Source organism: Pituophis catenifer, unplaced genomic scaffold (assembly GCF_029215685.1).
Source record: "Pituophis catenifer annectens isolate HBS135680 unplaced genomic scaffold, rPitCat1.0.hap2 SCAF_13, whole genome shotgun sequence".
Classification (NCBI taxonomy): domain Eukaryota; kingdom Metazoa; phylum Chordata; class Lepidosauria; order Squamata; family Colubridae; genus Pituophis; species Pituophis catenifer.
Window position 1 is genome coordinate 5951992 of NW_027256893.1, and position 26088 is coordinate 5978079.

At 41.6% G+C, this 26088-nt stretch overlaps 2 protein-coding genes across 2 annotated transcripts in view; one reads left to right on the forward strand and one right to left on the reverse strand.

Annotated features, from left to right (window-relative positions):
- Window positions 1–683: 683 nt before the first annotated feature.
- Window positions 684–19762, forward strand: DNAAF1 (dynein axonemal assembly factor 1). The gene is made up of 13 exons (XM_070953104.1): window positions 684–810; window positions 3559–3666; window positions 5099–5222; window positions 5559–5650; window positions 6170–6391; window positions 7921–8087; window positions 9305–9426; window positions 11001–11191; window positions 12458–12709; window positions 13293–13399; window positions 13545–13616; window positions 16545–16893; window positions 19699–19762. Exons 1-13 carry the CDS (start codon window positions 684–686, stop codon window positions 19752–19754), a joined length of 1989 nt encoding a protein of 662 aa, XP_070809205.1. The 3' UTR covers window positions 19755–19762.
- Window positions 19763–25802: 6040 nt separating this feature from the next.
- HSF4 (heat shock transcription factor 4) overlaps window positions 25803–26088 on the reverse strand; it is a 49638-nt gene continuing 49352 nt past the window's right edge. Inside the window, exon 12 of the mRNA XM_070953126.1 lies at window positions 25803–25847. Coding sequence (XP_070809227.1) covers window positions 25803–25847 — 45 coding nt within the window. The remainder of the gene's footprint in view (window positions 25848–26088) is intronic.

Below are 26088 nucleotides of genomic sequence, written 5' to 3' on the forward strand. Positions count from 1 at the left end.
CCGCAGCAACCCCACGATCAGGTGATGCTTGGCAAGGGGCTCCCACTTATGACGGTTGCAGTGTCCCCCAAGATCACATGGTCCTTTCTGACCAGTAAAGTCAAGGGGGAAGCCAGATTCACTTAACAACCAGGTCACTAAATGATCAACTGCAGGTGATTTGCTTAACGATGGTGGCAAGGGAGGTCGTGAAACGGGGCAAAGCTCAATGTCTCGCTTAAAGACGGAAATTTGGGGCTCAGTTGTGGTTGTACGTCAAGGACTACCTGTCATTGACCTCATACGGTTGCTGGGAGTGGGGAAAAAATAGGTTTTCTGACCTTTCTTGCTGCCGTTGGTAAGCGAATCACTGCAGTTGATAAGTTAGGAACACGGTCGTTAAGTGAATCTGGCTTTCCCCCCGTTGACTTTGCTTGTCAGAAGGTTTACAAAAGGGGATCATGTGATCCCGGGACACTGCAGCCGTCATAAATCTGAACCACTTGCCAGGCATCTGAATTTTAATCACGTGATCGTGGGGATGGATGCTGCAATGGTCATAAGTGTGAGAAACGGTCGTAAATCACTTTTTTCACTGCTGTTTAACTTCGAACGGTCACTTAAACCAACTGTTGTAAGTCGAGGACTAACTATAAAGCCTATTATAAACGCCTGGTCTTCTGTTCTAGGTGACAGAACTGAAAATGTACCCACCGGGTGAAAAATCTGGATTGGGAGAGGCTGTTGCCACAGAGAGAAACGATCAAGAAATAAAAAACTGCGAGCAGGAAGGCAGCACTTCCAGCATTGGGGACAGCTTGGTTAAAGCAGGTAGCAGATCCAAAAAAATAATGCTTATAAATGCCATTTGACCATGGAGTATTGGTAAAGTATAATGGCTAAACTGCAAACATCGCGGTCTGAAATATTGCTCTCTCTATATTTTTTTTTTTCTTATTTCATTACAATTGGTGCCTAAAGGTTCAAGTTTGACTTGGCCTTCCATCCTTCCGAGGTCGGTAAAATGAGGACCCAGATTGTTGGGGGAAATAGGTTGCCTCTGTAAAGAATGGTGCGGTGGCCTAGAGGGGGAGGCTGTGGGTACGATCCTAGGTCGAGGCAGATATTTCTCTGGGCACAATAAGAATATAGTTGCTGAACAAAACTCCACATTGGCGACAGAAACGGCATCCGGCCAGTAAACACTCTGCTAGCGCCATTCAGTTGCTCAGACTCCACCCGCAAGGGATTATGGCAGGGGTGAAATCCAGCAGGTTCTGATAGGTTTTGGAGAACCGGTAGCAGAAATTTTGAGCAGTTCGGAGAACCGGCAAATGCCATCTCTGGCTGGCCCCAGAGTGGGGAGGGAATGGGGATTTTGCAGTATCCTTCCCCTGCCACGCCCACCAAGCCACACCACACCCACCAAGCTACACCCACAGAACCGGTAGTAAAAAAATTTGGATTTCGCCACTGGATTATGGGGTGGTTAAAAGCAGATGATGATGAATAGGCTGACACTGTAAGCCACTTATTTATTTATTTATTTATTGGTTCGATTTATAAGCCGCCCTTCTCCAGAGACTCAGGGCAGCTTCCAATGCGTTAAGCAATAGCCTTTATACTTTTTGTATATACCTGCTTAGTAGGGCTTTCGTCCCCCCCACAAGCGCTGTTCTTTTTTATACAAAGTCAGCTTATTGTCCCCACAAACCGGGTCCTCATTTTACCTACCTCGAAAGGATGGAAGGCTGAGTCAACTTTGAGCCTGGTGAGATTTGAACTTAGACGGCTGTAAAGCACTGTGAAGCAGTATATAAGTCTAAGTGCTATTGCTATTGCACCTAAGGTGCTACTAGAAGCGCTAAAATAACTGGTGATGTGTGATAAGCTATATCTCAAAAAAACAAAAAGTCATTTTGACTGAAGAAGTTACTTGGATGAGTAACAAAACATCTGTTTTAATAAACTTTGGTCCAGTTGCCATGATTTAACCTTTTTTAGATACTTTTGGTCTGGATGATTGAGTCTTCATTTACACGATAGGCTATAATCCCTGGTTTACTGCATGATATCAGTTCTTTGCAGTGGTGAAATCCAAATTTTTTTACTACCGGTTCTGTGGGCGTGGCTTGGTGGGCATGGCTTGATGGGAGTGGCAGGGGAAGGATACTGCAAAATCCCCATTCCCTCCCCACTCCTGGGGGAAGGATATTGCAAAATCTCTATTGCCACCCCACTCTGGGGCCAGCCAGAGGTGGTATTTTCTGGTTCTCCGAATTGCTCAAAATTTCCACTACCAGTTCGCCAGAACCTGCTGGATTTCACTCCTGGTTCTTTGAAGTTTTTTGCAAACTGCAAAGCTCCCATTCTGAGGCCGTTCTAACGGTCATAAAAATGACCGATTGTAAGTCAGATTACTTGTACCATAAACATTCCCCTTGCATTATTTCTCAGTCATGGAAACATGGATAAATAGAAGCGAACAAAATATAACTACGTGACATACCGTTTGTTCCCTCTTCTGGCCATTTGTTCTTGTTTGCAGGTTCATTTTTTAAAAGTTGCTCTAACTAGGAAGCAATAGCCTCATAGGCAGCTCATGCAGACCTGCTTTATTACATGAGTCTTGCTTGATTCCTATAAAAATTGATTCACTTGATGTGAGGCGGCATCAAAAAACAGTCTTTTGGGACACTTAGCTATTTTGTTGGGATGCTAGCATAATTCAACAACAGCACTATATTATAGTAGTGATAAGAGAGAAGAGTTTTATGATATACTGTTTTATTAGCTAGATGAAAGCATTGAAAATGAAATGGCTAAGAAATATGTAAGAATAATATGGTAGAAATGGAAAAAGTAAGATATGGTGGAAAATAATTATAAGAGAATATATAATAAAGAGGAATGAATAGAGTTTACATTAAACTCTACATTAAATTTTAATAGATAGAAACGTGAAAAGTAATTTGATAATATTAATTTTGATATCAATGTAAAAAATGTTAATTGTAAAAGAAAAATAAGACTGAAATTATGAAAGTGACTATTTATGTAAAAAAGAAGGAATATGTGACAAACCACAGCAGATGGAAAGGTTAAAATAAGTAATATAAGAATATCATTAATTTTGATAATAATGGAAATTAAGATGAATATTTTATTTATGATTGGGTAGGGAATTAGAGAGACACTTCTGGAAATGAAGGAAGAAAGTAAACAGTTGGAGTGATTGTAATAGAGAAGCAGCATAAGGCATAAAGTGATGTTATTTAAAAAAATTGAAAAGGATAAAAAACGATGGAAAGAAAATATGGCGGAAGTTGAAATAAGAAGAGATGGAGAAAAATTATAAATTTGTAATAAAGGATGTATAAAAGAGATGAATATTGGGAAAGATGGGAAGATTAAGATATATTATAATGATGATTTTGATTTATATAAGATGTTTAAGATGTGACCTGGTCAGCACTCTGTTCATAAAATATGTATGATGAAAAGAAATTGTTTTCAATAAAACTTGTCTAAAAAAAAAAAAACGGCGCTGTATATTGACTCTGTCTCTCCAACTCTTAGAAGAAAAGTCTCAACTGCTTGAAGGAGAGCAAGGGGAAGAAAGGGATATTAGCTATGAGAATCCAAAGCTGAAAAGTGGTGATATTGACTATAGCAATGGAGAACCAGGTAATGTCTTCCTTTCATTTTTGTTCAGCCTGTTCCGTTACAACATCGGTAAAATGTTACATAACAAGCGCTTTTAAGAAGATAAGATTTATTTCTCTGGTCAGCTCATGTTTCCATTTTAGTCCAATATTCTGTTTTCTACAATGGCTAGCTAGACTTGGCTAGCACTATATAGCAGCCTGCCCCTTTATGTTCCCAAGCCCTGACAAATCTAGGCTGGGTTCACATAGGTTAGGAATACAGGTAAAGGTGTCCCCTATCGATCACTTCTGACTCGGGGGTGGTGATCATCTCCATTTCTTAGCATGGAAGTCAGTGTTATCTGAAGATATTTCCGTGGTCATGTGGCCAGCATGACTATAGGCCAAGGTGCACAGAATGCTGTCAACTTCCCAGCAAAGTGGTACCTATTTATCTACTTGCATTTGCGTGCTTTTGAACTGCTAGACAGGCAGCAGCTGGAGCAAGTAACGGAAACTCATTCCATCTCATGGCACTCGGATGTCAAACTCAGGCTGTCAGCTTTCCAGCTGACAAGCTCAATGTTTTTCTTTAAATACTGAGTCCGTGTTAGATATATCACACATACAGGTAGTCCTCAACTTACGACCAGGATTGAGCCCAAAATTCCTGTTGCCAAGCGAAACAGTTGTTAAGTGAATTTTGTCCTATTTTATGACCTTTCTTGCCATAGTTGTTAAGTGAATCACTGCAGTTGTTAAGTTAATAACACGGTTGTAAAGTGAATCTGGCTTCCCCATTGACTCTGCTTATCAGAAGGTCACGAAAGGAGATCACATAACCCTAGGACACTGCAACCGTCATAAAAATGAGTCAGTTTCCCAGTGTCCAAAGTTTGATCATGTGATGATGGGGATGCCACAATGGTCATAAGTGTGAAAAACGGTCATAAGTCACTTTTTTCAGTGCTGTTGTAACTTCTAACAGTCATTAAATCAACTGTTGTAAGTTGAGGACTACCTGTAATTTGTTTAACCAAGTTTTGTTGACTAAATCACAGTTCTGTAAGGAATGAGGCACTTTATGGCAGAGTCTGCTGGGTGTGCACAGTTACAATCCAGATGATGCAAAAATTCTGATTGGCATGAACACATAGCTGGGAAACATGCAGACTCTTTCCTACTGAATTTCTACACATCTGGCTCCTATTAAAAAGCGGAAACTGCTTTTATATAGCAAGAACCGGAGATAACCTCACATAATATGCGCTGTTTTTTTTTAAAAAAAGTTCATATCTCTTTTCACCAAGAAATTCAGGATGATATACCATTACCTTATCCTATGTACAGTACATTTTATAATCTTTGCTTACACAGTGAATTCTAGACTGAATTTTAGTTTTCACTGTAAAACTGAATTGTTTGAATCTGAAGAATCCAGATGTTTTATACCATGTTTAATGTTCAAACAGCACTGAAAAGAGAAAATTCTGGGAGTGTCACCGATCAACAGACTATTGAGAAGACAAATAATAATCATAAGCCAGTACTTGATTCACCCTCTGGAAACTCAGACTTAAACAAATGTGGCTTAAGGTAAGTTATTTTCTTTACATAGGTATTCCTTGTTTGAGAGAAAAACCAAAATTGCTAGAACCGATGAGGAATAGTTGAGAGGCGAAAGCAGGATCACAGTTTCCTTCCTCAGTTATTTTACTTGTTAGAATGAATCATGACAAAGTGTTACATCAATGCTGGCCCTGGCCATAGTTAAACCAAATTCTGGATGCAGATTTTAAGCAAAATGTAAAGATTTGGACGCTGGGCCATTGGTAGATAGTGGATTTTAAATGCATCTTTGCACTGCTGACTAATAAAGTCAAACTCTCTTCCAAATAATCCTAGGATTCACACTTTTTGTTAATGTTTTAGGATGACCAAAAAACTGTTGAGGGATCTCTGCAAACAACACAAGTTATATGTGACTCCAAGCTTGAATGACACCCTGTATCTCCATTACAAAGGTGAGAAGTCAAATGTTTGAAACTATAATGCATTTAAATCAGGGGTGAAATCCAGCAGGTTCTGACAGGTTCTGGAGAACCGGTAGCGGAAATTTTGAGTAGTTGGGAGAACCGGTAAATACCACCTCTGGCTGGCCCCAGAGTGGGGAGGGAATGGGGATTTTGCAGTATCCTTCCCCTGCCACACCCACCAAGCCACGCCCACAGAACCAGTAGTAAAAAAATTTGAATTTCACCACTGATTTAAATAATTGGGCATTTGAAAAAATAAGGGAGGGGAGGGGAGGGGAAAGAAGGAAGGAAGGAAGGAAGGCATCTATAATCCCTTCTGTGTTGCGAAGTCTTTCCTAAGCCTTACATGGGGGCCTTTGAGATTTAACCATCTTCAGGGTAGGTTGAAGGGTTTCTGATCAAATGAGGGCTGCACTGCAACTCACCCATCCTCACAAGTGAGCCGTTCATCCGTTTTGTTCACAAAGATCATCTTTGAATATTCTCTCTGCGTTTCAATTCCTGCAGGATTTGATCGTTTGGAGAACTTGGAAGAATATACGGGCTTAAGGTGCCTGTGGCTCGAGTGCAACGGCCTGACCAAGATTGAGAATCTGACTGCGCAGACAGACCTGCGTTGCCTTTATCTGCAACTCAATTTGATCCACAAAATCGAGAACCTTGAGCCTTTGCAGAAACTGGACTCGCTCAACCTCAGCAACAATTACGTAAAGACCATTGAGAATCTCTGTAAGCATCTCTGTTTCTGAGGAAATACGGCTTGTTATTTGAATGCGGCATTTCAACTAACATATTTTTAATGACCTGGGAAAATACCCGAGATTTTATACACACACACACACACACACACACACACACACACACACACACATATATATATATATGGAGAGAGATGGATGTAGAGGGAGGGAGGGAGATGGATGGAGGGAGGGAGATATATATACAGTATATATATAGAGAGAGAAAGAGATGGATGGATGGGAATAGATGGAGAGAGAGAGAGAGAGAGAGAGAGAGAGAGAGAGAGAGAGAGAGAGATTGGGAGGGAGGGAGGAGTGGGTCTCTGTACTAAAACACAGAGCAAAACAGCCATAATAGTTTCTGGTAGTTGTAAAGTCAAGCACTTAATATGTGATGTTTGATGCACCCCTTCTATTTCCCCAGCTGATAATCTTAAATTGCTCTTTCTCAAACTCAGACCATTAGCTGACTCCCACATCACACTAATGGTTTATTTGACTTTGCTTTTTGAAAATAATCACAATTGACTGGCTTCCCGTAACATACTAAGCCATTAACTATGTCATGCTAACCCCCGTTTTCTGCATTCACTCAATAAACTAAGCCATTGTTTCCAACTTGGCCACTTTAAGAGAGCTGAACTTCAACTTCCCAGCATTCCACAGCCAGCAAGACTCACACTTCAACCCTGAATACATATATTTTGTTCTATTAAAAGATAGCCACCATAAATATTAAATTTAAGAGCCATGGTGGCACAGTGGTTAGAGTGCGGTACTGCAGGCTACTTCTGCTGACTGCCGGCTGACTGCAATTTGGCAGTTCAAATCTCACCAGGCTCAAGGTTGACTCAGCCTTCCATCCTTTCGAGGTGGGTAAAATGAGGACCCAGATTATTGGGGGCAAGAGGCTGACTCTGTAAACTGCTTAGAGGGGGCTGTAAAGCACTGTGAAGAGGTATATAAGTCTAAAGTTTTAAAAAAACCACTTTTTGCACTTCAAGTTGATTATCTCGCTCTACTGTCTAAAACTGGCAGCCATGAGTGGGCTTTAGGTAATTCTAATTGTATAAGCTTGTTATTCTTGCTCTAAGGTAAATTTGGAAAATACAAACAACCCTCCCCCCCTCCTTAGGATTGTTAGTATTTTCCTAACAACTGTAAGACTGTACAATGCTACCAGTGGTGAAATCCAAATTTTTTTATTACCGGTTCTGTGGGTGTGGCTTGGTGGGCGTGGCAAGGGAAGGATATTGTAAAATCCCCATTTCCTCCCCACTCCTGGGGGAAGGATATTGCAAAATCCCCATTCCCACCCCACTCTGGGGCCAGCCAGAGGTGGTATTTGCCGGTTCTCCGAACTGCTCAAAATTTCCGCTACCGGTTCTCCAGAACCTGTCAGAGCCTGCTGGATTTCACCCCTGAATACTACCAAGAGCCACAATGATCATTCCAGACAATTTGCAGAAGAAATTTATCTCGGGGCATTTTAATCTAACTACTATGATTTTTCAACAGCTTGTTTGAAGGTTCTCCACACTCTCCAGATTGCTCACAATATGTTACGCACAGTGGAAGACATACAGCACTTGCAGGAATGCCCGAGTATTAGTGTGCTCGATCTCTCTCACAACAAGCTAGATGATCCTCATATTTTAGAAGTCCTGGAAACTATGCCTGATTTGGTAAGCAGATATCCAGCTCTTAGGCTCAACATCGCCTGATTCACCCATATTCAGCAAATCGAAGAGCTTCTTCCAGTTTATTATAGGTAGTCCTCGACTTATGACCACAATTGAGCCCAAAATTTCTATACTGCTAAGCGAAACGTTTGTTAAGTGTGTGTTACCCCATTTTACTATTGTTTTTCCCACAGTTGTTAAGCGAATAGCTGCAGTTGTTAATTTAGTAACACCGTTGTTAAGTGAATCGGGCTCCCCCATTGACTTTGCATGTCAGGTCGTAAAAGGGAATCACGTGACCCCTCCCGGGACACTGCAACCAACATGAATACGTGCCAGTTGCCAAGCATCTGAATATTGATCACATGACCATGGGGATGCTGCAATGATTGCAAGTGTGAAAAATGGTCGTAAGTCACCTTTTCAGTGCCATTGTAACTTTGAGTGGTCACTAAACACATGGTTGTAAGTCTATGCTAACATAGCCTTATTTTTGGTTTCTGGAGTTAACATGTCTATAGGTGATGCTTTTCAAAGAACGGGATAAAAGAAATCCAGGGAAAAAAATTTGTATAAACAGGGCAAATTATGGGATTATATCCTATACAATAAAGGATTGAGAGCTAAACCTGCAGTCGTAATGTGGCTAGGAAATGCAATGCATAAAAATAAATGAAATAAATGGAGTACACATCTTTATATAATAAGGTGAAGTAATAATAAGAGGGGAAATCAGAACTTGAACAATGGTAGTATTAAGAATGTTTGAACAATATGGTGATTGGCGTAAAAATAACATACTGAAATATTGAATAATTAAATAATGGAATATTATAATTTAACATAAACGTGTATTATTGTTAGAACCATATAAGGCTGTTAAATGTAACAAATATGAGCATTAATATTTTATTTGTAATACAAGGAATGACACTCAGAATATGGTGATTGGCATAAAAATAACATATTGAAATATTGAATAACTAAATAAAGATTATAATTCAACAAAATATCTGTACTATTACCAGAACTATATAAGCTTGTCAACTGTGATGAATATTATTTTATTTGTACTAAAATGTAAGACATTCAGGTGCCACACTGTTCACGCATTGAAACTTTTTTAAAAAAGAGATAAATGGATAAAAATGAGTCACTGAAAGTTCGCTTCTCAAAATGTAATGTTTAATGGTTTCTTAAAACTCGTTTTCTTTCTACAGCGTGTGTTGTACCTAACGGGAAATGAAGTCATTAAGAAAATAACTAACTATAGGAGGACACTTACTATCCGATTAAAGCAACTGACGTATTTGGACGACAGGCCGGTTTTTCCAAAGGAGAGGTAAAATAAGCAAGGAGCTTATTCTTTCTCAGCCTCACTAGTAAAAGATTCATAATCATTTAGTTCTAACTACAGATGCATTTCACATTTGTATATCAAGGGCTAACCAAAGAATTTTTTTAGAAAGCTCAATGCAGAAATTCAGTGTACAAAAACCCCTGGAGCTAAACCAAAAGGACCTCTTCATATATAACAGCCTCCAGGTAATCGCTCCATTCTGGTGCATCTGGAGCAGGGGTCAAATCCAGCAGGTTCTGACAGGTTCTGGAAAACCGGTAGCGGAAATTTTGAGTAGTTTGGAGAACCGGCAAATACCACCTCTGGCTGGCCCCAGGAGTGGGGAGGGAATGGAGATTTTGCAATATCCTTCCCCTGCCATGTCCACCAAGCCACACCATACCCACCAAGCCACACCCACAGAACTGATAGTAAAAAAAAATTGGATTTCACCTCTGATCTGGAGACATACTTTTCCTCCAGAGAGGCAGCACACAGTTAGATCTCCTTGCAGCCCGAAGGTTGAGGGTGGTTCCCATAAAATGAGCAATGGCAGCATAACAGGCTGAGAAGCCTCTCTTCTGCATTGCATCCGGTTTTGGTCACCATATTATAAAAAAGATGTTGAGGCTCGAGGAAAGAGTGCAGAGCCTAAAACCTATGAAGAACAGTTGCAGGAATTGGGTGTGTCTAGTCTAGTGAAAAGGAGGACCAGGGACGACAGGATAGTAGTGTTCTAATATCTCAGGGGCTGCCCCAAAGAAGAGGGAGTCAACCTATTCTCCAAAGCACCTGAGGGCAGGACAAGAAGCAACGGATGGAAACTAATCAAGGAGAGAAGCAACCTAAAACTAAGGAGAAACTTCCTAACAGTGAGGACAATTAATCAGTGGAACAACTTGCTACCAGAAGTTGTGGGTGCTCCAACATGGGAGATTTTTAAGAAGAGACTGGACAGCCATTTGTCTGAAATGGTATAGGGCCGTGATGGCGAACCTAGTGGCACACAGAGCCATATCAGTGGGCACGTGAGCTCAGCTGCATGCCAGCCAGCTGATTTTCGGGCCTTCTGGGCCCACCGGAAGTAGAGAAACAGGCTGTTTCCTGCCTCTGGAGGGCCTGGGAGTAGGTGGGGAAGGCCCGTTTTTTGCTCTCCCAGGGCTCCAGAGGCTTTCTAGGAGCCTGGGGAGGGCAAAAACAGCCTCCCCTCCCCCAGAGGGTGTCCAGTAGGCTGTTTTGGCCCTACCCAGGCTCCCAGAAAGCCTCTGGAGCCTGGGGAGAGCAAAAAATGGGCCTACCGTGCCATCGTGTGCCAAAAGCCGGGGGGGGGGTCCCATGTGCGGAGGGGCGCATAGAATAACGGGTGTGGGCGCACGCATGCAACCCCCGCCTTTGCCACGCAATGGCAAAAAGGTTAGCCATCACTGGTATAGGGTCTCCTGCTTAAGCAGGGGATTAGACTAGAAGTCCTCCATTGTCCCTTCCAGTTCTCATTCTGCACCGTGTAAGAACTTCCTATAGAAATGGCTGAAACCCACTCCCAGATATCTGATGGAAACCCTCCTTTTCCCCTTCAGAGCCTGTGCAGAGGCCTGGGCTGCAGGGGGGCGTGAAGCTGAAAAACAAGAAAAGGAAATGTGGGAATCGAAAGAAAGGAAGAAGATGCAAGACAGTATGGATGCCCTCACTGCAGTCCGCGAAAAAGCCAAAGAGAGGAAAAAACAGAAGGAAATGAAAGAAATGGAAAACGGCTCAGCCAATGAAAGAGGTTTGTGACTTTTGTAGGCAGGTGTATTCTAGACCACACTTAATAAATTCATGTTTTTAACTTTTATAAATATTTTTTATGCCACCCATCTCCTCTGTACAGTAACTCTGGGTGGCACAAATAAATGCATGTTGCTACCCTCATTTTTTAAGGGGCGTGGTGGTTCAGTGGCTAAGACGCTGAGATTGTTGATCGAAAGGTTGGCAGTTCAGCGGTTCGAATCCCTAGTGCCGCATAACAGGGTGAGCTCCCATTACTTGTCCCAGCTTCTGCCAACCTAGCAGTTCAAAAGCATGTAAAAAATGCAAGTAGAAAAATAGGGACCACCTTTGGTGGGAAGGTAACGGTGTTCCGTGCACCTTTGACATTTAGTCATGCCGGCCAAAAGCTTTAACAGATTAACAGAGTTGGAAGGGATCTTGTACTGAGGGTCATCTAGTCCAACCCCCGCCCAAGCAGGAGACCCTATGCCAGGGTTGTCAAACTTACGGCATCATGTGATATTGGGATTTTTTTCCCCCTTCACTAAACTGGGGATGGGCATGGGCGTGGCCAGCGTGTGATGCATCCGGGCCACTAGTTTGACACTCCTGCCCTACACCATTTCTGACAAATGGCAGTCCAAACTCTTCTTGAAAGCTTCCAGTGATGAAGCTCTCACAACTTCCAAAGGCAACTTATGTTCCATGGGTTGATTGCTCTCACTGTCAGAAAATTCCTCCTTATTTCCAGGTTGAATCTCTCCTTGTTCAGTTTCCATCCATTATTTCTTGTCTGGCCTTCAGGTGCCTTGGAGAATAGCTTGACCCCCTCCTCTCTGTGGCAGGCCCTCAAATATTGGAAGACTGCTATCCTGTCTCCCCTGGTCCTTCTCTTCCCTAGACTAGCCATGCCCAGTTCATGTAATCGTTCTTCATGTTTTAATCTCCACATGACCACGGAGACGTCTTTGGAAAGCGCTGGCTCTTCGGCTTTGAAACGGAGATGAGCACTGCCCCCTAGAGTCAGGAACGACTAGCACATATGTGCGAGGGGAACCTTTACCTTTATCTTACCCTCATTTTCTCCTTGACAAGTGATCCCAAAATGGTTCCACTAATGTTGATAAGACATTATAAGATTCTTATTTAATATCCTGCTTTGCTTAATTTAAAGAAGCCAGGACAAATTATCCTTCTGCATATTTTTTTTTCTTCAACGAACACAAGAATTAAGTCTACCGGCAGGCCAGTGTTTGTTTTTAATCAATTATTTGGATCATTGCAGAGACAATCCCATCTTCAAGCAACGACGCCGTGGCTGAAAATGGAGTGGAGCCATCAGAGGTTTTGGAACCACTGCAGACAAAGCAGAAGATTGAGAAATTTGTGAAAGACACTCTGGGCGCCCATGAAGAAGCTATAGCTGCAGAGGAAATCTTGGGTGATCAGTCGAGGAGATCAGAGAATGATCCACATCAGCAGGAAGCACAGGAAGCGGAATCGAATGTGGCTCCTGGCTTTACACCTGTTGAAAAAGGTAAGGGCATCTTACCCTTCTGCAGACAAGAAAGCAGCTGGGATGCTAAACAATATCCAGAGTTGGCTTGAAGGGAAACCCATACAGGTAGTTTTGGACTTACAACCATTCATTCAGTGGCTGTAGGAAGCTACGACAGCGCTGGGAAAAAGGGAATTACAACTGGTCCTTGCACTTAGAACCCTTGGAGCAGTGGTGAAATGTAAAATTTGTTACTGCCGGTTCTGTGGGCGTGGCTTGGGGGGGGTAATGTGACGGTGGGCATGGCCAACTTTTTTTTTTTTTTTTTTTACTTTTTACAGCTGAAGAGGTTGTAGAAAAATGGTTTTTAAATTAAAAAAAAAAGTTGGCCACGCCTACTCAGTCATATTACACCCCCTCCCACCAAGCCACGCCCACAGAACTGGTAGTAACAAATTTTACATTTCACCACTGGTTTGAGAGTTTGTCTCCAGATATCTAAACATTGGGCAGAGGGGGGGAGGAGTGGGGGGGGGGCTAAAGGCATGTTGTAGCTGATGGCTTCCCAGCCCTGATAATAACTGAATGCAAATTTGTTGAAAGTTTTTATCTCTTTCTTTAGAAACAGTTTATAGGTTCGCTATCGAAGGGCCACTGCGAACTGAATGCACTGACTTGACAGATATTGAACACATTACGTTGGACGTGCCAGAAAAACTTTTCCTTGATGTAAGTTTTAACTGCAGGACAGGAAAGATGAGGTGAAGTGGAAGGCCGGGGATGGAAACAAGTGTTCCGTGACATTTCTCTTCCCTACCCACCACATTCTCTTGAAAAGCTCTTTTTCTTCCGTAAACATTTGGATATTTTTCAGGAACTTCCTGATTTAGAAGATATAGATACCCCCGGCGAAGATTCACCAAAGGAGGACATCTTCACCAAAAAGGTCATTTTTCCCCCTCTCTAAAGTTAACAACTGCCACCCCCCCCCAAAAAAAAAATGTTATAAAATTGGGTTTGTCATGTTTACAGCCATGACAACTTATGACCATAATGGGCAGGCTCCGTTAGAGTTGTAAGTCAAGCAACCCGTGTATACTTAAAGATAATTCAAATCTGCCAATAAGACAGTGATTTCTTTTCTGTTTGCACCAATTTCAGAATGGAAACACAGATTAAAAACACCTTTACAAATATAGAAAACAGACCACACGTTTTCTGAATAGTTTTTATCCCAGAGCTATAATTGCACTCAACAATGAACTAAAGCGCCACCATCAGTGAACTGTTGGACACCATTACTTGGTCTGTTGTGTGGATGTTTGGGTGGTTTAGGGGTGGGGAATTGTGGTGGGTAGGAGTGTGTTTGGCGATTGTTATATGTGTTGGACCTGGTCTTTGGTGTTAAGTGAATATTGTATGAGTATACTGTATACACGTACAATGACAATAAAGTTATTATTATTATTATAGAGTAATGTGAAGACACATTAAAAGCATTTTCAAATGCTGAAATTACATGTCCGGATGAGAACAAAGAATAGATCTCAATATCAGAATCTTTAACAATACTGCCAGAGACTTTCCCACAGAGAACCTTTATTCTAAGATGGCAAATAAGAAACAGCAGTTAAGATGATATAAAATTTAAGATGTTGAGTCACGGCAAGCAGTTAAGATGATATAAAAATGTGAAAAGGAGATAGGGGCCTGGGCAGAAATTTTGGAAACTGGGCAGTGGAAGAGGGTAGAGGTGGGAGAAATATCTAGATTGAACAGCCAAGAAGTAGATACAGAGATAAAGATCCAAGAGAGGAATATGGGAGGCAAGTCAAAAAAAGCATAGCAATTAAAGTATTGAAGTGGGCAAGAGACGATGGATAGAAGATTTCTCTTTTTTTGCTGTTGTTCTGATTTGCTTTTCTTTTTCTCTCTCTCTTCATTTTTTTAGGTAGGTGACATGACTAGAAGTTAGGTAGGATAGAAAGAAAAGGTCTTTTAATAAAGGGTGACATGATTAAAAGAATAAGAGATAGAAATAGGAGGAGGAATATTAATGTATACACTTTTATATAATAAAATAAAAGCAATAACAAGAGAAAATATGAAATAATTGAATAATGACAGACTGCAACTTAATATAAATGTGCATTATTAGTAGAAATATATGTTGATTGAATGTAATAACTATGATTAATTTTACTAGTTTTATTTGTATTAGAATGCATGATATCCGGGTTCCACCCTGTTCACATACTGATATGTTTGTAAAAAAATAAAAAACTTGGGGGGGTTGGGGGAGAAAAGAAAGAAATTGCAGATAAACTCCTTCCGAGATTAAAGAATTGAATCCTTTGGTATTTCCATAATAGCAAATGTACTAAAGCAGAGGTGTCCAACCTTGGCCATTTTTAAGACATGGCTGCTGGGGAATTCTGGGAGTTGCAGTCCACAAGTGTTAAAATTGCCCAGATTGGACACCCCTGTTTTAAACTAGATGCTTTCATACAAGGCCACTTTGCCAAATGCATGAAAGACACATAGGTGTAAGGAAAAGTTGCAGAATTAATGTAATACACAAACCCATAATAACTACTTAAAATAACATGGCTAGGGGCAAGAAACTGACATCTTCCCATAGGGAATTAATTCACATTATGTAGTGCTTTGACAACCATTCCTAACCAAATCACAAGAGAGAGAATGTTAATCCTGATTACTGTAAGTTTAAATTTAAATTAAATAGAAAACAGACTAGTTTAAAATGACTTGAATCTTGGGTATCAGGATTCTATTGCAAGTAGTCCTTGACTTACAACCATTGTTTAGTGACTGTTAAATTTACAACGGCCCTGAAAAAAATGACTGATACCCATTTTTCACACTTACGACCTTTGCAACATCTCCCTGGTCATATGATTAAATTTGAAATGCCTGGCAACCAGTGTATATTTATGACGGTTGCAGTGTCCCAGGGTCATGTGATCCCCTTTTACGGCCTTCTGACAAGCAAAATCAACGGGGAAGCCAAATTCACTGAACAACCATGTTATTATCTTAACAACTGCAGTGATTCACTTAGCAACTGTGGCAAGAAAGGTCATAAAATAGTGCATAATTCATTTAGCAACTCTCTTGCTTAGCCACAGAAATTGTGGGTTCAATTGTCATATGTCAAGGACTATATGAGGACCCAGATTCTTGGGGGCAAGAGGCTGACTTTCTAAACCGCTTAGAGAGGGCTGGAAAGCATTGTGAAGAGGTATATAAGTCTAAGTGCTATTGCTATTGCCTTTCTTTCGTCCCTCCCTCCCTCCCTTCCTGCCTTCCCCTTTCCTTGGTAACACAGGGGTTGGAATGCAGTATTGAAGGCTAACTCTACCCAATGCCAACAGTTCGATCCTGACCGGCTCAAGGCTGACTCAGCCTTCCATCCTTCCGAGGTTGGTAAAATGAGGACCCAGATTGTTGGGGGCAAAAGGCTGACTCTGTAAAACCACTTAGAGAGGGCTGGAAAGCACTGTGAAGCGGTATATAAGTCTAAGTGCTATTGCTATCTTCCATCCTTCCTTCCTTCTTTCCTTCCTTCCTTCCATCCATCCATCCATGATGCACAGTGGTTAGAATGCAGTATTGCAGGTGAACTCTGTCCACTGTCAGCAGTTTGATCTTGACCAGCTCAAGATTGACTCAGCCTTCCATCCTTCCGAGGTGGGTAAAACAAGGACCCAGATGGTTGGGGACAAGAGGCTGACTCTGTAAACTGCTTAGAGAGGGGGGTGTAAAGCACTGTGAAGCAGTATATAAGTCTAAGTGCTTTTGCTATATGTAGTAGAAAGAAATCCATTTTATGCTATTTGTTTCATCTTTACAGCAAGTGTCTCCTCCCAAAATTGAAGTCATTTCTGAAACCAGCCATGACAGCAGCTGTACTGAGGGCAACATCGCCACTTCTGACAATTCCCCACCAACGGAAGTCTTAAACTCCATTTTTTCAAAAGATTCTACGGTACCTGAAGTCAGTGTCAAAGAAACCATTAGGCCAATTGTCCAAGATCTTCTAGCACCACAAAAGAAAACCGAGGAACAGCAAGCAAAACCTCTAGGACCTTTAATTGAAGACATCACTCCTGAATCTTCAGAGCCTTCACAATGTGATCAAAATGGACTAATTCCAGATGGTACCGAAAACGTAAAGATTCAGTCTGGATCACCTTGCCTAGGTAAATTTACACATACAAAACAATGACCGGAGTCCATAATCATCTGTTTGTGACTCTCAATAATGTTGGGACAAATCCACTTAGTAACTTTACTCCTTCTCGGAACTGCTCACTGAAATAGGCCTAGCTTGTACTTCTGGCATACGTACAAGGTACAACCTAAATGCCAATGAAAATTCTCAGTCATAGTTGTTTAAAAGTTAAGTCATGGCAACTGATTTTCTTTTTTTTTTGGGGGGGGGGGAGCTGCAGACTGAAGATAAGTCTGGGAAAAAAATGCCCATTTGCCGTGACTCAAGTTCCAGACAAGTATGCCTAAAGCTTAACTATATTTCTTTAGAAATAAAATTTGATTGTTTCAATTATGGTTTCATTGCTTGGGTTCATATGGCAGGCTAAAGCCAGGTTGGTTAAACCACGGTTTACTAAACAAGACGCAATGACTTGCAAGCTGTTTGGGGAAAACAATAATAATAATAACAACAATAATAATAACAATAATAAGCACACCAAGCCAGTGTGGCTCAGTGGCCAAGACGTTGAACTTGTCAATCGTAAGGTCGGCAGTTCAGCGGTTTGAATCCCTAGTGCCGCATAACGGGGTGAGCTCCCGTGACTTGTCCCAGCTTCTGCCAACCTAGCAGTTCAAAAACACGTAAAAAAGGCAAGTAGAAAAATAGGGACCACCTTTGGTGGGAAGGTAACAGCGTTCCGTGCGCCTTTGGCATTGAGTCATGCCGGCCACATGACCACGGAGACGTCTTCGGACAGCACAGATTCTTCGGCTTTGAAACAGAGAAGAGCACTGCCCCCTAGAGTCGGGAACGACTAGCACATATGTGAGAGGGGAACCTTTACCTTTACATTAAGCCACAAATAGGGACTTACAAGTAAGGAAAACGGAATAGGATTCATTGCAGTAGTGAATAAGGAATCCAGCCACCATGTCAATGTGTTTAGGACTTGGCTGTATAAACTGTCTGCATGGGACTACACACACCCATTATTTGTGAGTTTTTGGTTTAAGATCTAGTTCACCTTTGGAAAGGCTCACAGACTATTTTGTCACAAAGCAAAGCAGCGCAATAGCAATATATAAGATCTGTAAAGGATGCATCAGCCAGCAAACACAAGTGAATCATAGAAACAGTGTTCAAAAATGAAAAACTCAGGTCCTGGTAATTTTTGAATAGACGATTGAACCAAGTAGCATTTATATGTTTTAATTTATTTAAAAATATACACAGCACTTCAATCACAGACTGTAAGTGGCTTATAACTAGTACAAAAATGTCTATAGCAAAATAACCATCAATAAGTATCAAATCAATAGGTCAGGTTTTTTTAAATTTCCAAAAAAGGAAGAAGTTAGCACAACTCTCTCATAAACATTCACCATGATGGAAGGCTCTTGAGGCTTGGAATTAATAACAGCATTCATTCCACGATGAAGGAGAAGCTCTTTTTTTTTTTTTTTTTTTTTTAATAGCATTTCATGACTATTCTGAGAAAGCCTGAAAAATGGTGACACCCTGTCTGTCCGATCTGCTTGTTCATATCATCTAAGCAGATTTGATCTGGAGTAAATAGTCTTAAAAAGAACCCAAGTCTTTAATGACACCTTGAATTAAGCCTGAAAACAAACTAGTAACCACTGTAGTTAAATAAAGCAGGGGTCTCCAACCTTGGCAACTTTAAGCCTGGCGGACTTCAACTCCCAGAATTCCCCAGCCAACAAAGCAAAACTGGCTGGGGAATTCTGGCAGTTGAAGTCCGCGAGGCTTAAAGTTGCCAAAGTTGGAGACCCCTCTGATATAAAGCATGTAAAAAGCAATGTGTAATACAGCTATGTCATTATATACCAGCTGTAGCTCCTAATTCTTCAAAGATAAGAGAAAATTGCAGAACTTTAGCTGCAAGATGACAAGGGAATGAATATTGCCAGCATTATTCCATTTCAGGATGAGATAATATATTGGTTTATCAAAGTATTTCAGAAATCAGCAGTGAATGCATGAGTCTCTGCATTACATGCCTCCCACATTGTGCTATATACCATGCTTTGTTGAATGAACCCAGTGCATGCAACAAAGTGAAGATGTAAGTCAAGGCTAAGCCATACCAAGTGCTTGCAAACCACAGTGGCTAGGTTCACACAGCAACTTAAGGCCAAATCACATTCGGATAAGGCAATGCAATTTAGAACTAAGGAGAAATTTCCTGACAGTTAGAATAATTAACCAGTGGAACAACGTGCCTCCAGAAGTTGTAAATGCTCCAACACTGGAAGTTTTTAAGAAGAGATTGGATAATCATTTGTCTGAAATAGTATAGGGTTTCCTGCCTGAGTAGGGGGTTGGACTAGAAGACCTCCAAGGTCCCTTCCAACTATTCTGTTCTGTTCTGCTCTGCTCTGCTCTGCTCTGCTCTGCTCTGCTCTGCTCTACTCTGCTCTACTCTCTACTCTACTCATAAACTCCACCTATAGAGAAGTAAACCTGATTAGGAGTTAAGAGATTCTGAAGAACCTCTAAGATTCTGAGCTGAGCTGGGAACCAAGATGAAGGGACCTAGAAGAGATGGCATCCTCTGTAATCTCTGTGCATTTTGGTCTTTTCTGCTGGGGGACCACTTAGGAAACGCACTTGCTTGTTTAATTAGATTCTGAATCATCTCAACGTCCCCTGTGGAGTCACTTCAAGCCAAGTAACTGAACAGGTTCCCTCCTTTGAGAAACCTTTGGAAAACCACAGCTTCACCTGCCTAGGCCCAAAAAATGTGTGTGTGTTTTTTGCCTCCCAACAGATGCAGAACAGCCAGTATTAGAAGCGAGTGAAGATGCTGAGCAGGCGTTGGACTGAGGAGTGAGGCCGAGAGTAGGATGCATCCTGATGGTTTCACCTGCCTGATCCCTCTCCCTGAGGTTCTCCACCTGCCACTTGATCGCAAACCTGAGCGTGTGATAGCCTGGACTGAGGACATCCAGAGCTGCTCCGTGGCATGGAGCGAGGAAGCCCCTATGGCAGCTCCTCAAGATTTAAAGTAGGATTTCATTTTTAACTTTTGGGGTTCTGTTAGCACAAGGCAGTTAAAGCACTGAATCGAAAGAGAATCAATTTAAGTCTCGGTTGTTTTTGTTTTGTCCCACTAAAATCCAATGTTTCCCAGTTTTGTTGCACCGTGCCTTCTGGGACAGCAAGTTATTCAGTTGTTGTTGCATATTTCTCCTTGGATTTATTATTACTAAATGTAATTCAGCTTCAATAAAGGTTTCTCTGTTCTCAGCTACGTGCCCCTCATTCCTTATCTTGCTTGTTGGTTGGCATATTCAATGCAAAAAAAAAAATAATCAGAATCCCCTCCTGCCTTGTGTTTTTCACAGCTGGCATAAGAAGCCCTTCAGTTGTAGATTCCCCATTAAGCCCAAAATGGATGGCTTTCACAAACAGGAAGAAAAGATTTGCTAAGAACTACAAGGCACAGCCTCGTAAATTAAGTGTTTTCCGTGAGCCGTGGTGGTAACAGTGGTTAGAATGCATTCCTGCAGACTACTTCTGCTGACTGCCAGCTGCCAGCAGTTGGGCAGTTCTCACTGGCTCTCACAACCTCCATCCTTCCGAGGTCGGTAAAATGAGGACCCAGATTGTTGGGGGCAATATATTGACACTGTAAACCCCTTAGAGAGGGACAGAAAACACTGTGAAGTGGTATATAAGTCTAAGTGCTGTTGCTAGTGCTATTCCTCCCTATCCGAAATCTGCACTCTGTAATTTTCCAATCTCTCTTGGGAAGCAGAGCAGTGGTAAAATCCTCTGCAGTTTGCCACCGGTTCGCTGTCCTCGCATGCAAGGTGCATGCCAAATGTGTGCTGCGTGTGCGCATGCAGAGTGCGTGCCAAACACACACTTCATGCGCCGTGTGCACCAAACGCACGCTGCTGTGTGTGCAAAAAGGATGCTTAACAAGGTAAGTAGAACAGCGAGGGGAGGGAACAGCTGTGCCGCGCTATTTAGATTCAGGATTTCCTGCTTTCTAGCGAATATACCCTATTTTTCGTAGTATAAGACGCACCTTTTCCCCCTCCCCAAAAGGGGGTGAAAATTTAGGTGCGTCTTATACAACGAATGTAGCCCCGCCCACCCACTGGCCCCCCCACCCTTTGGCCTCTGCCTCCCAGCAGTTTACCTCCTTGCAAGCAAACAGCAAGAAAAAACAGCTCCTTTCAGCTTCAGCACAGCCTAATTAGCACAAGTTGATTGGATCGGCCTCCCGACTCTCAGCTGTTTTGCTCTCAGCTGTTTGGCGCAGGGCTCTGCTGCTTGCTGCAAGGAAAAAAATTGCTGGAGCAGATTTTTTTTTCCCCTTGTGCTAATCAAGCTATGCTGAAAACGAAAATGAAAGTAAAGCAGGCTGTTTGCTGTTTGCTGCAAAGAGGCAAAATTGCTCAGAGGCAGAGGCAGATTTCTTTTTCTTCTTTTCCTCACCAAAAATGGTAGGTGCGTCTTATACCCTGAAAAATACAGTAAATTGTGCGGCACAGCTGATTGCCAGAAATATCGGTTCAGGCCAACCAGTAGCTTTTTTTTTTACTATTGGTTTGCCGAACCGGTAGATTTTGTCACTACCGGATCACCTGAACCGGTGCGAACCGGTAGGATTTCACCACTGAAGCAGCTATTGGGATCCTTCTCAGCTAGTCAGAAGACACTCACCTGTGTGTCAACTTAAGGTTGGAGCTTCCTGGTCACCTAAACCTCTAGCGAGTCATTCATTCTCTAGTGTTATCATCCTACGGATGGAAAGTGGTTGAGGCTCTATCCAGGCTTGTGCTGTCCGCCCTAAATGGAAACAGGGCTCAGCGGACACTCAATGTCTTTAAACTCAGAATTTGCACCTTTATATATCAAAAAAATTTACAAGAGTGCTTAGCGTTACTATCCACTAGATATTAGAAATTAAATGCAAAGTGGTATCCGGATAGACCTAATAGCTACAATTCTGTTTTTAAACATTTGTGGAAGATGCTACAGGAGAGAAAAATTTGTGACATGAAAGCAAAGGACAGAGAAATTGGCGCAAACAGCCCATATTCCTGCATCAGATTCCCTTTCGTATTCCATAGGTAACCCAAGAATGAAAGAGAAGGTACACACTCACACTCATTCTCAAAAAAAATATATCCCTTTTCCACTGCAGAGAGGTCAGGTTTAATTTCACGTGAATTTCTTAGCTATAAAAAGAGGAAGAGAAAGTTCCAGACTGAAGGGGAAGAGTTAAGCTTTCGGACAGATTTTAAAAAAGTTTGGCAGTCAAGAAGATGCCAGCTGATACTTTTCAGAATGACATCCTTCCTTAGGAACAGAAGAATGAAGGTCCAAAATTAATGGAGGGAAGGAGGGTGTTTCTGAATAAAATATGGAGCAATATAAATGATTAAAAGGTGATAAAAGCAAAACTTTGGGAGGGATTTACAGCGATACCATCCCAATCCATTGAACTCAACTTTTGATTTTTAGACATCTAAATTCCCCAGAACGTGGGAGAATTACACCGTAAATTACAAGTGTGCTTGGAAATCAGATTGGCATGAAACTTCCATCATCTCCAAGAGATGCTAAAACATTTTATAACTTCTGACTTCGGATACCCACCAATCATTCCGCAAAAGAATCAGAGAGATGCTAAAGTCATAAGCTTCACATAGAAAAAGCCAATACAGTAAATTCAAAGGAAATTCTCAAAACGGTTCACTTTTAATATATGTATCTGTTTTCTAGGACAGTTGATCATTCTTAATATCAAGTCAAAATATATAATCCTCTTTGACTTTGCTCTTAAAAGAGGCTGTTGGGAAATTAAAGCACAATAGACCGAACACAGTTGAGCAAAATTCACCTGGAATTTTAGATGCCCAATGTTATCTTACCTTGCCAGTGGCTAGATTATTTCATTATTTATTAAGCTATAAAGTGTTCCCCTTCCATATTTTTCAAATGATCGGATAATCCTTCAGTAACCCCACCTATAAGATCCAGTTTGGTGTAATGGTGAAGGCACCAGGCTAGAAACCTAGAAATTTTGACTGTGGAGATTCTCAGTCCTCCAGGTCACGATTGTCCCAAAGGTGTTTTTTCAAGAGGCGATTGGACTTTCTGGTTTTTCATGGAAGACGTTTCACTTCTCCTCCAAGAAGCTTCTTCAGCTCTGAGCTGGATGGTGGGGAATGGAAGAATGGAAATCCAGTCGGAGCTGAAGAAGCTTCTTGGATGAGAAGTGAAATGTCTTCAAAGAAAAACCAGAAAGTCCAGTTGCCTCTTGAAAAAAGCACCTTTGAGACAAGAGACTTTGAGTTGTAGGACAACTATAGGCATGAAAAACTGGCTGGATGAATTTGGGCCAGTCCTTCCTTCTCTCTCAGCCCAACCGACCTCCCAGGATTGTTCTTGTGGGCAAAACAGAAGGAGGAAAGAGTATTAGGTATGTTCACTGCCTTGAGTTATTTATAATAATACCGTAATAAAGGAGTGGTACAAATAAATTAATTAAACCATGCAACACTGGGTGATCAGGTGATTATTGTCAATATACAAAAGAAAACAGAAAAGCAAACACAGGATTCTTTCAAGCTCTTTTTTTTCCCTGTAAGAGAACACATGAAGTCCCTTTAAAGAGAAAAAGAAAAAAGAAAAAAAGGACATTGGCCCAACTATCAACAAATTAAAGGTAACTTTCCTGGAGCAGTCAATCCTTTGGCTTAAAAGCATAGCGGTTTTTCCCTGCAGAGCCGTTTATACCTCTGTGGGCCACTGGGGGGCAGTATATGTTATGTCTTAAATGCATGGGGTTATTGCCTACCCTGTTTCCCCAAAAATAAGACATCCCCTGATAATAAGCCCAATCGGGCTTTTGAACACATGTGCTAAAATAAGCTTCCCCCCGAAAATAAGCCCTCCCCGAAAATATTTAAACGCAGAGCTGGAAATCAGGTAAGACGGCAGGAGGAGCCCCATCTTCTCCACGCGCCCCAAAATAACAAGACCTCCCCGAAAATAAGGCCAAGCGCTTATTTCGGGGTTCAAAAAAATATAAGACAGGGTCTTATTTTCGGGGAAACACAGTACTTACTATACAGGTAGTCTTTGAACTTGCACCCATTAATTCATTCAATGACCTTTTGCCGTTACAATTGGCACTGAAAAAAGTGACTTTCCACCAGTCCTCGCACTTACGACCATGATAGCATTCCCACAACCCACACAATCAAAATTTGGACCCTTGGCAATCAGCATATCTTTATGACAGTTGCAGTACACCAGGGTCATGTGATCACTGCATGCGACCTTCCCAGCTGTTTTCTGAGAAGCAAAGTCAATGGGAGAAGCTGGATTTGCTTAACGACCATGTGATTCACTTAACAGGTACAGTGATTCACTTAACAACCGTGGCAAAAATGGTCATAAAATCAGGACTCATTCACTTAACCGCCTTGCCTATCGATGAAAATCCTGTTCCAAAGTGCGGTCGTAAGTCAAGGACCACCTGCACACTCAAAATGGACTGTTGGATAAGCTATTCATGCTGTATATACCATGTACTGCCCCCTGTGGCTGCTTGGGGCATTACAGGCTCCATAGAGAAAAAAACAAGAGGGCAAAGCAATTCTATATAGCAACACCGCCCCCCTTTGGTTGAAATGAGTTCTGGTAGTTGAAGGGCCAGTAATATAGAGCAGGGGTGGATAGCTAAGGGCAACTTTTATGACCTGTGAACTTCAAACTCCCAGAATTCCTGAGCCCGCACAGGAATTCTGGGAGTTGAAGTCCACAGGTCGTAAAGTCACCATAGCTGCTCATTATCCTTGATCAAGGGCAATGGGATGACATGATCTCAGACACTCTCGTCCTCCAATTAGTTCTTAAAAGGAAAGATATCAAAGAATAAGCCACAGGTATTTTTCATAGTCCTCAAAGCAGGGGTGAAATCCAGCAGGTTCTGACAGGTTCTGGAGAACCGCTAACGGAAAGTTTGAGTAGTTCAGAGAACTGGCAAATAGCGCCTCTGGCTGGTCCCAGAGTGGGGTGGGAATGGAGATTTTGCAGTATCCTTCCCCCAGGAGTGGGGAGGGAATGGGGATTTTGCAATATCCTTTCCCCAGGAGTGGGGAGGGAATGGGGATTTTGCAGTATCCTTCCCCTGGAGTGGGGAGGGAATGGGGATTTTGCAGTATCCTTTCCCTGCCACGCCCACCAAGTGAACGCCCCCAGAACCGGTAGTTAAAAAAAATTGGATTTCACCACTGCCTCGAAGCATTTTGGCATCTAAAGCTCAAATTAGGCCTTGATCTTTAAGCTAATTCAAGAAATTCCAGGAATTTGACAACTGGCCCAAAATCCCAAAATCCGAAGAGTCAACCGAAATTCGAGAGGTGTCAAAAACATGAGCCGAGCGGACATAACCGTAAAAGGATCACTTGGTCAGATATTGATTCCTACATGAGGTCATGTTTGTTGAACAGCCTAAAGTAAACAGATACGCTAAATACACAATACAGGCTAATCACCACGCCGGCTGTGGATGAAAGAAGTTGTAGTCCAAAATATCTGGAGGGCACCAGGTGGGAGGAGACTGCGAGAGTATGCAGAACAAACCAGTTGAATGCATGGCCTCCCCCCTCCCCAAAAAAACCAGTTGAACGCATGGAGCTCTCCATTCGAGTGTCCTGAACTGGTCAAAATAGCAGCACAAGAGTTATGTCGGAAAAAATAATCTTTCCTTGTGAAATGTGTGTGTGTGTCGGTCACCGGAATCCCACACAAAGCCAGCAGACAAAGCCATGTTTTCCAGATGTAAATATTCAGCTCCCGGGCAAGAGGTACTGAAAATGAGGCTCTGGCCCTCAGGAGGACTTCTTATTTATGTTCTTCTCCAGTTGTTCCACAGTGAGCATCTGCAGCCTAATAATAATAATAATAATAATAATAATAATAATAATAATAATAATAATAATAATAATAATAATAAACAACCCATATCAACCATTAGCACCAGTCAATGGAAATTTGTGATGCATTTTTGAATGTTCAGTTGACTGAGTTTCATGTTCAATCAATAAAGTAAATAATAATAATAATAATAATAATAATAATAATAATAATAATAATAATAATAATAATAATTGTCCCGATTGTAATTGGA

Bases quoted from the DNA above. Each gene is read 5' to 3' on its own strand.
- DNAAF1 (XM_070953104.1), top strand. From the start codon at position 684: ATGTACCCACCGGGTGAAAAATCTGGATTGGGAGAGGCTGTTGCCACA. The intron at 5,223-5,558 runs GTAAGTTATTTT...TTAATGTTTTAG, and splicing joins TTAAACAAATGTGGCTTAAG to GATGACCAAAAAACTGTTGA. The intron at 9,427-11,000 runs GTAAAATAAGCA...TTTCCCCTTCAG, and splicing joins CCGGTTTTTCCAAAGGAGAG to AGCCTGTGCAGAGGCCTGGG.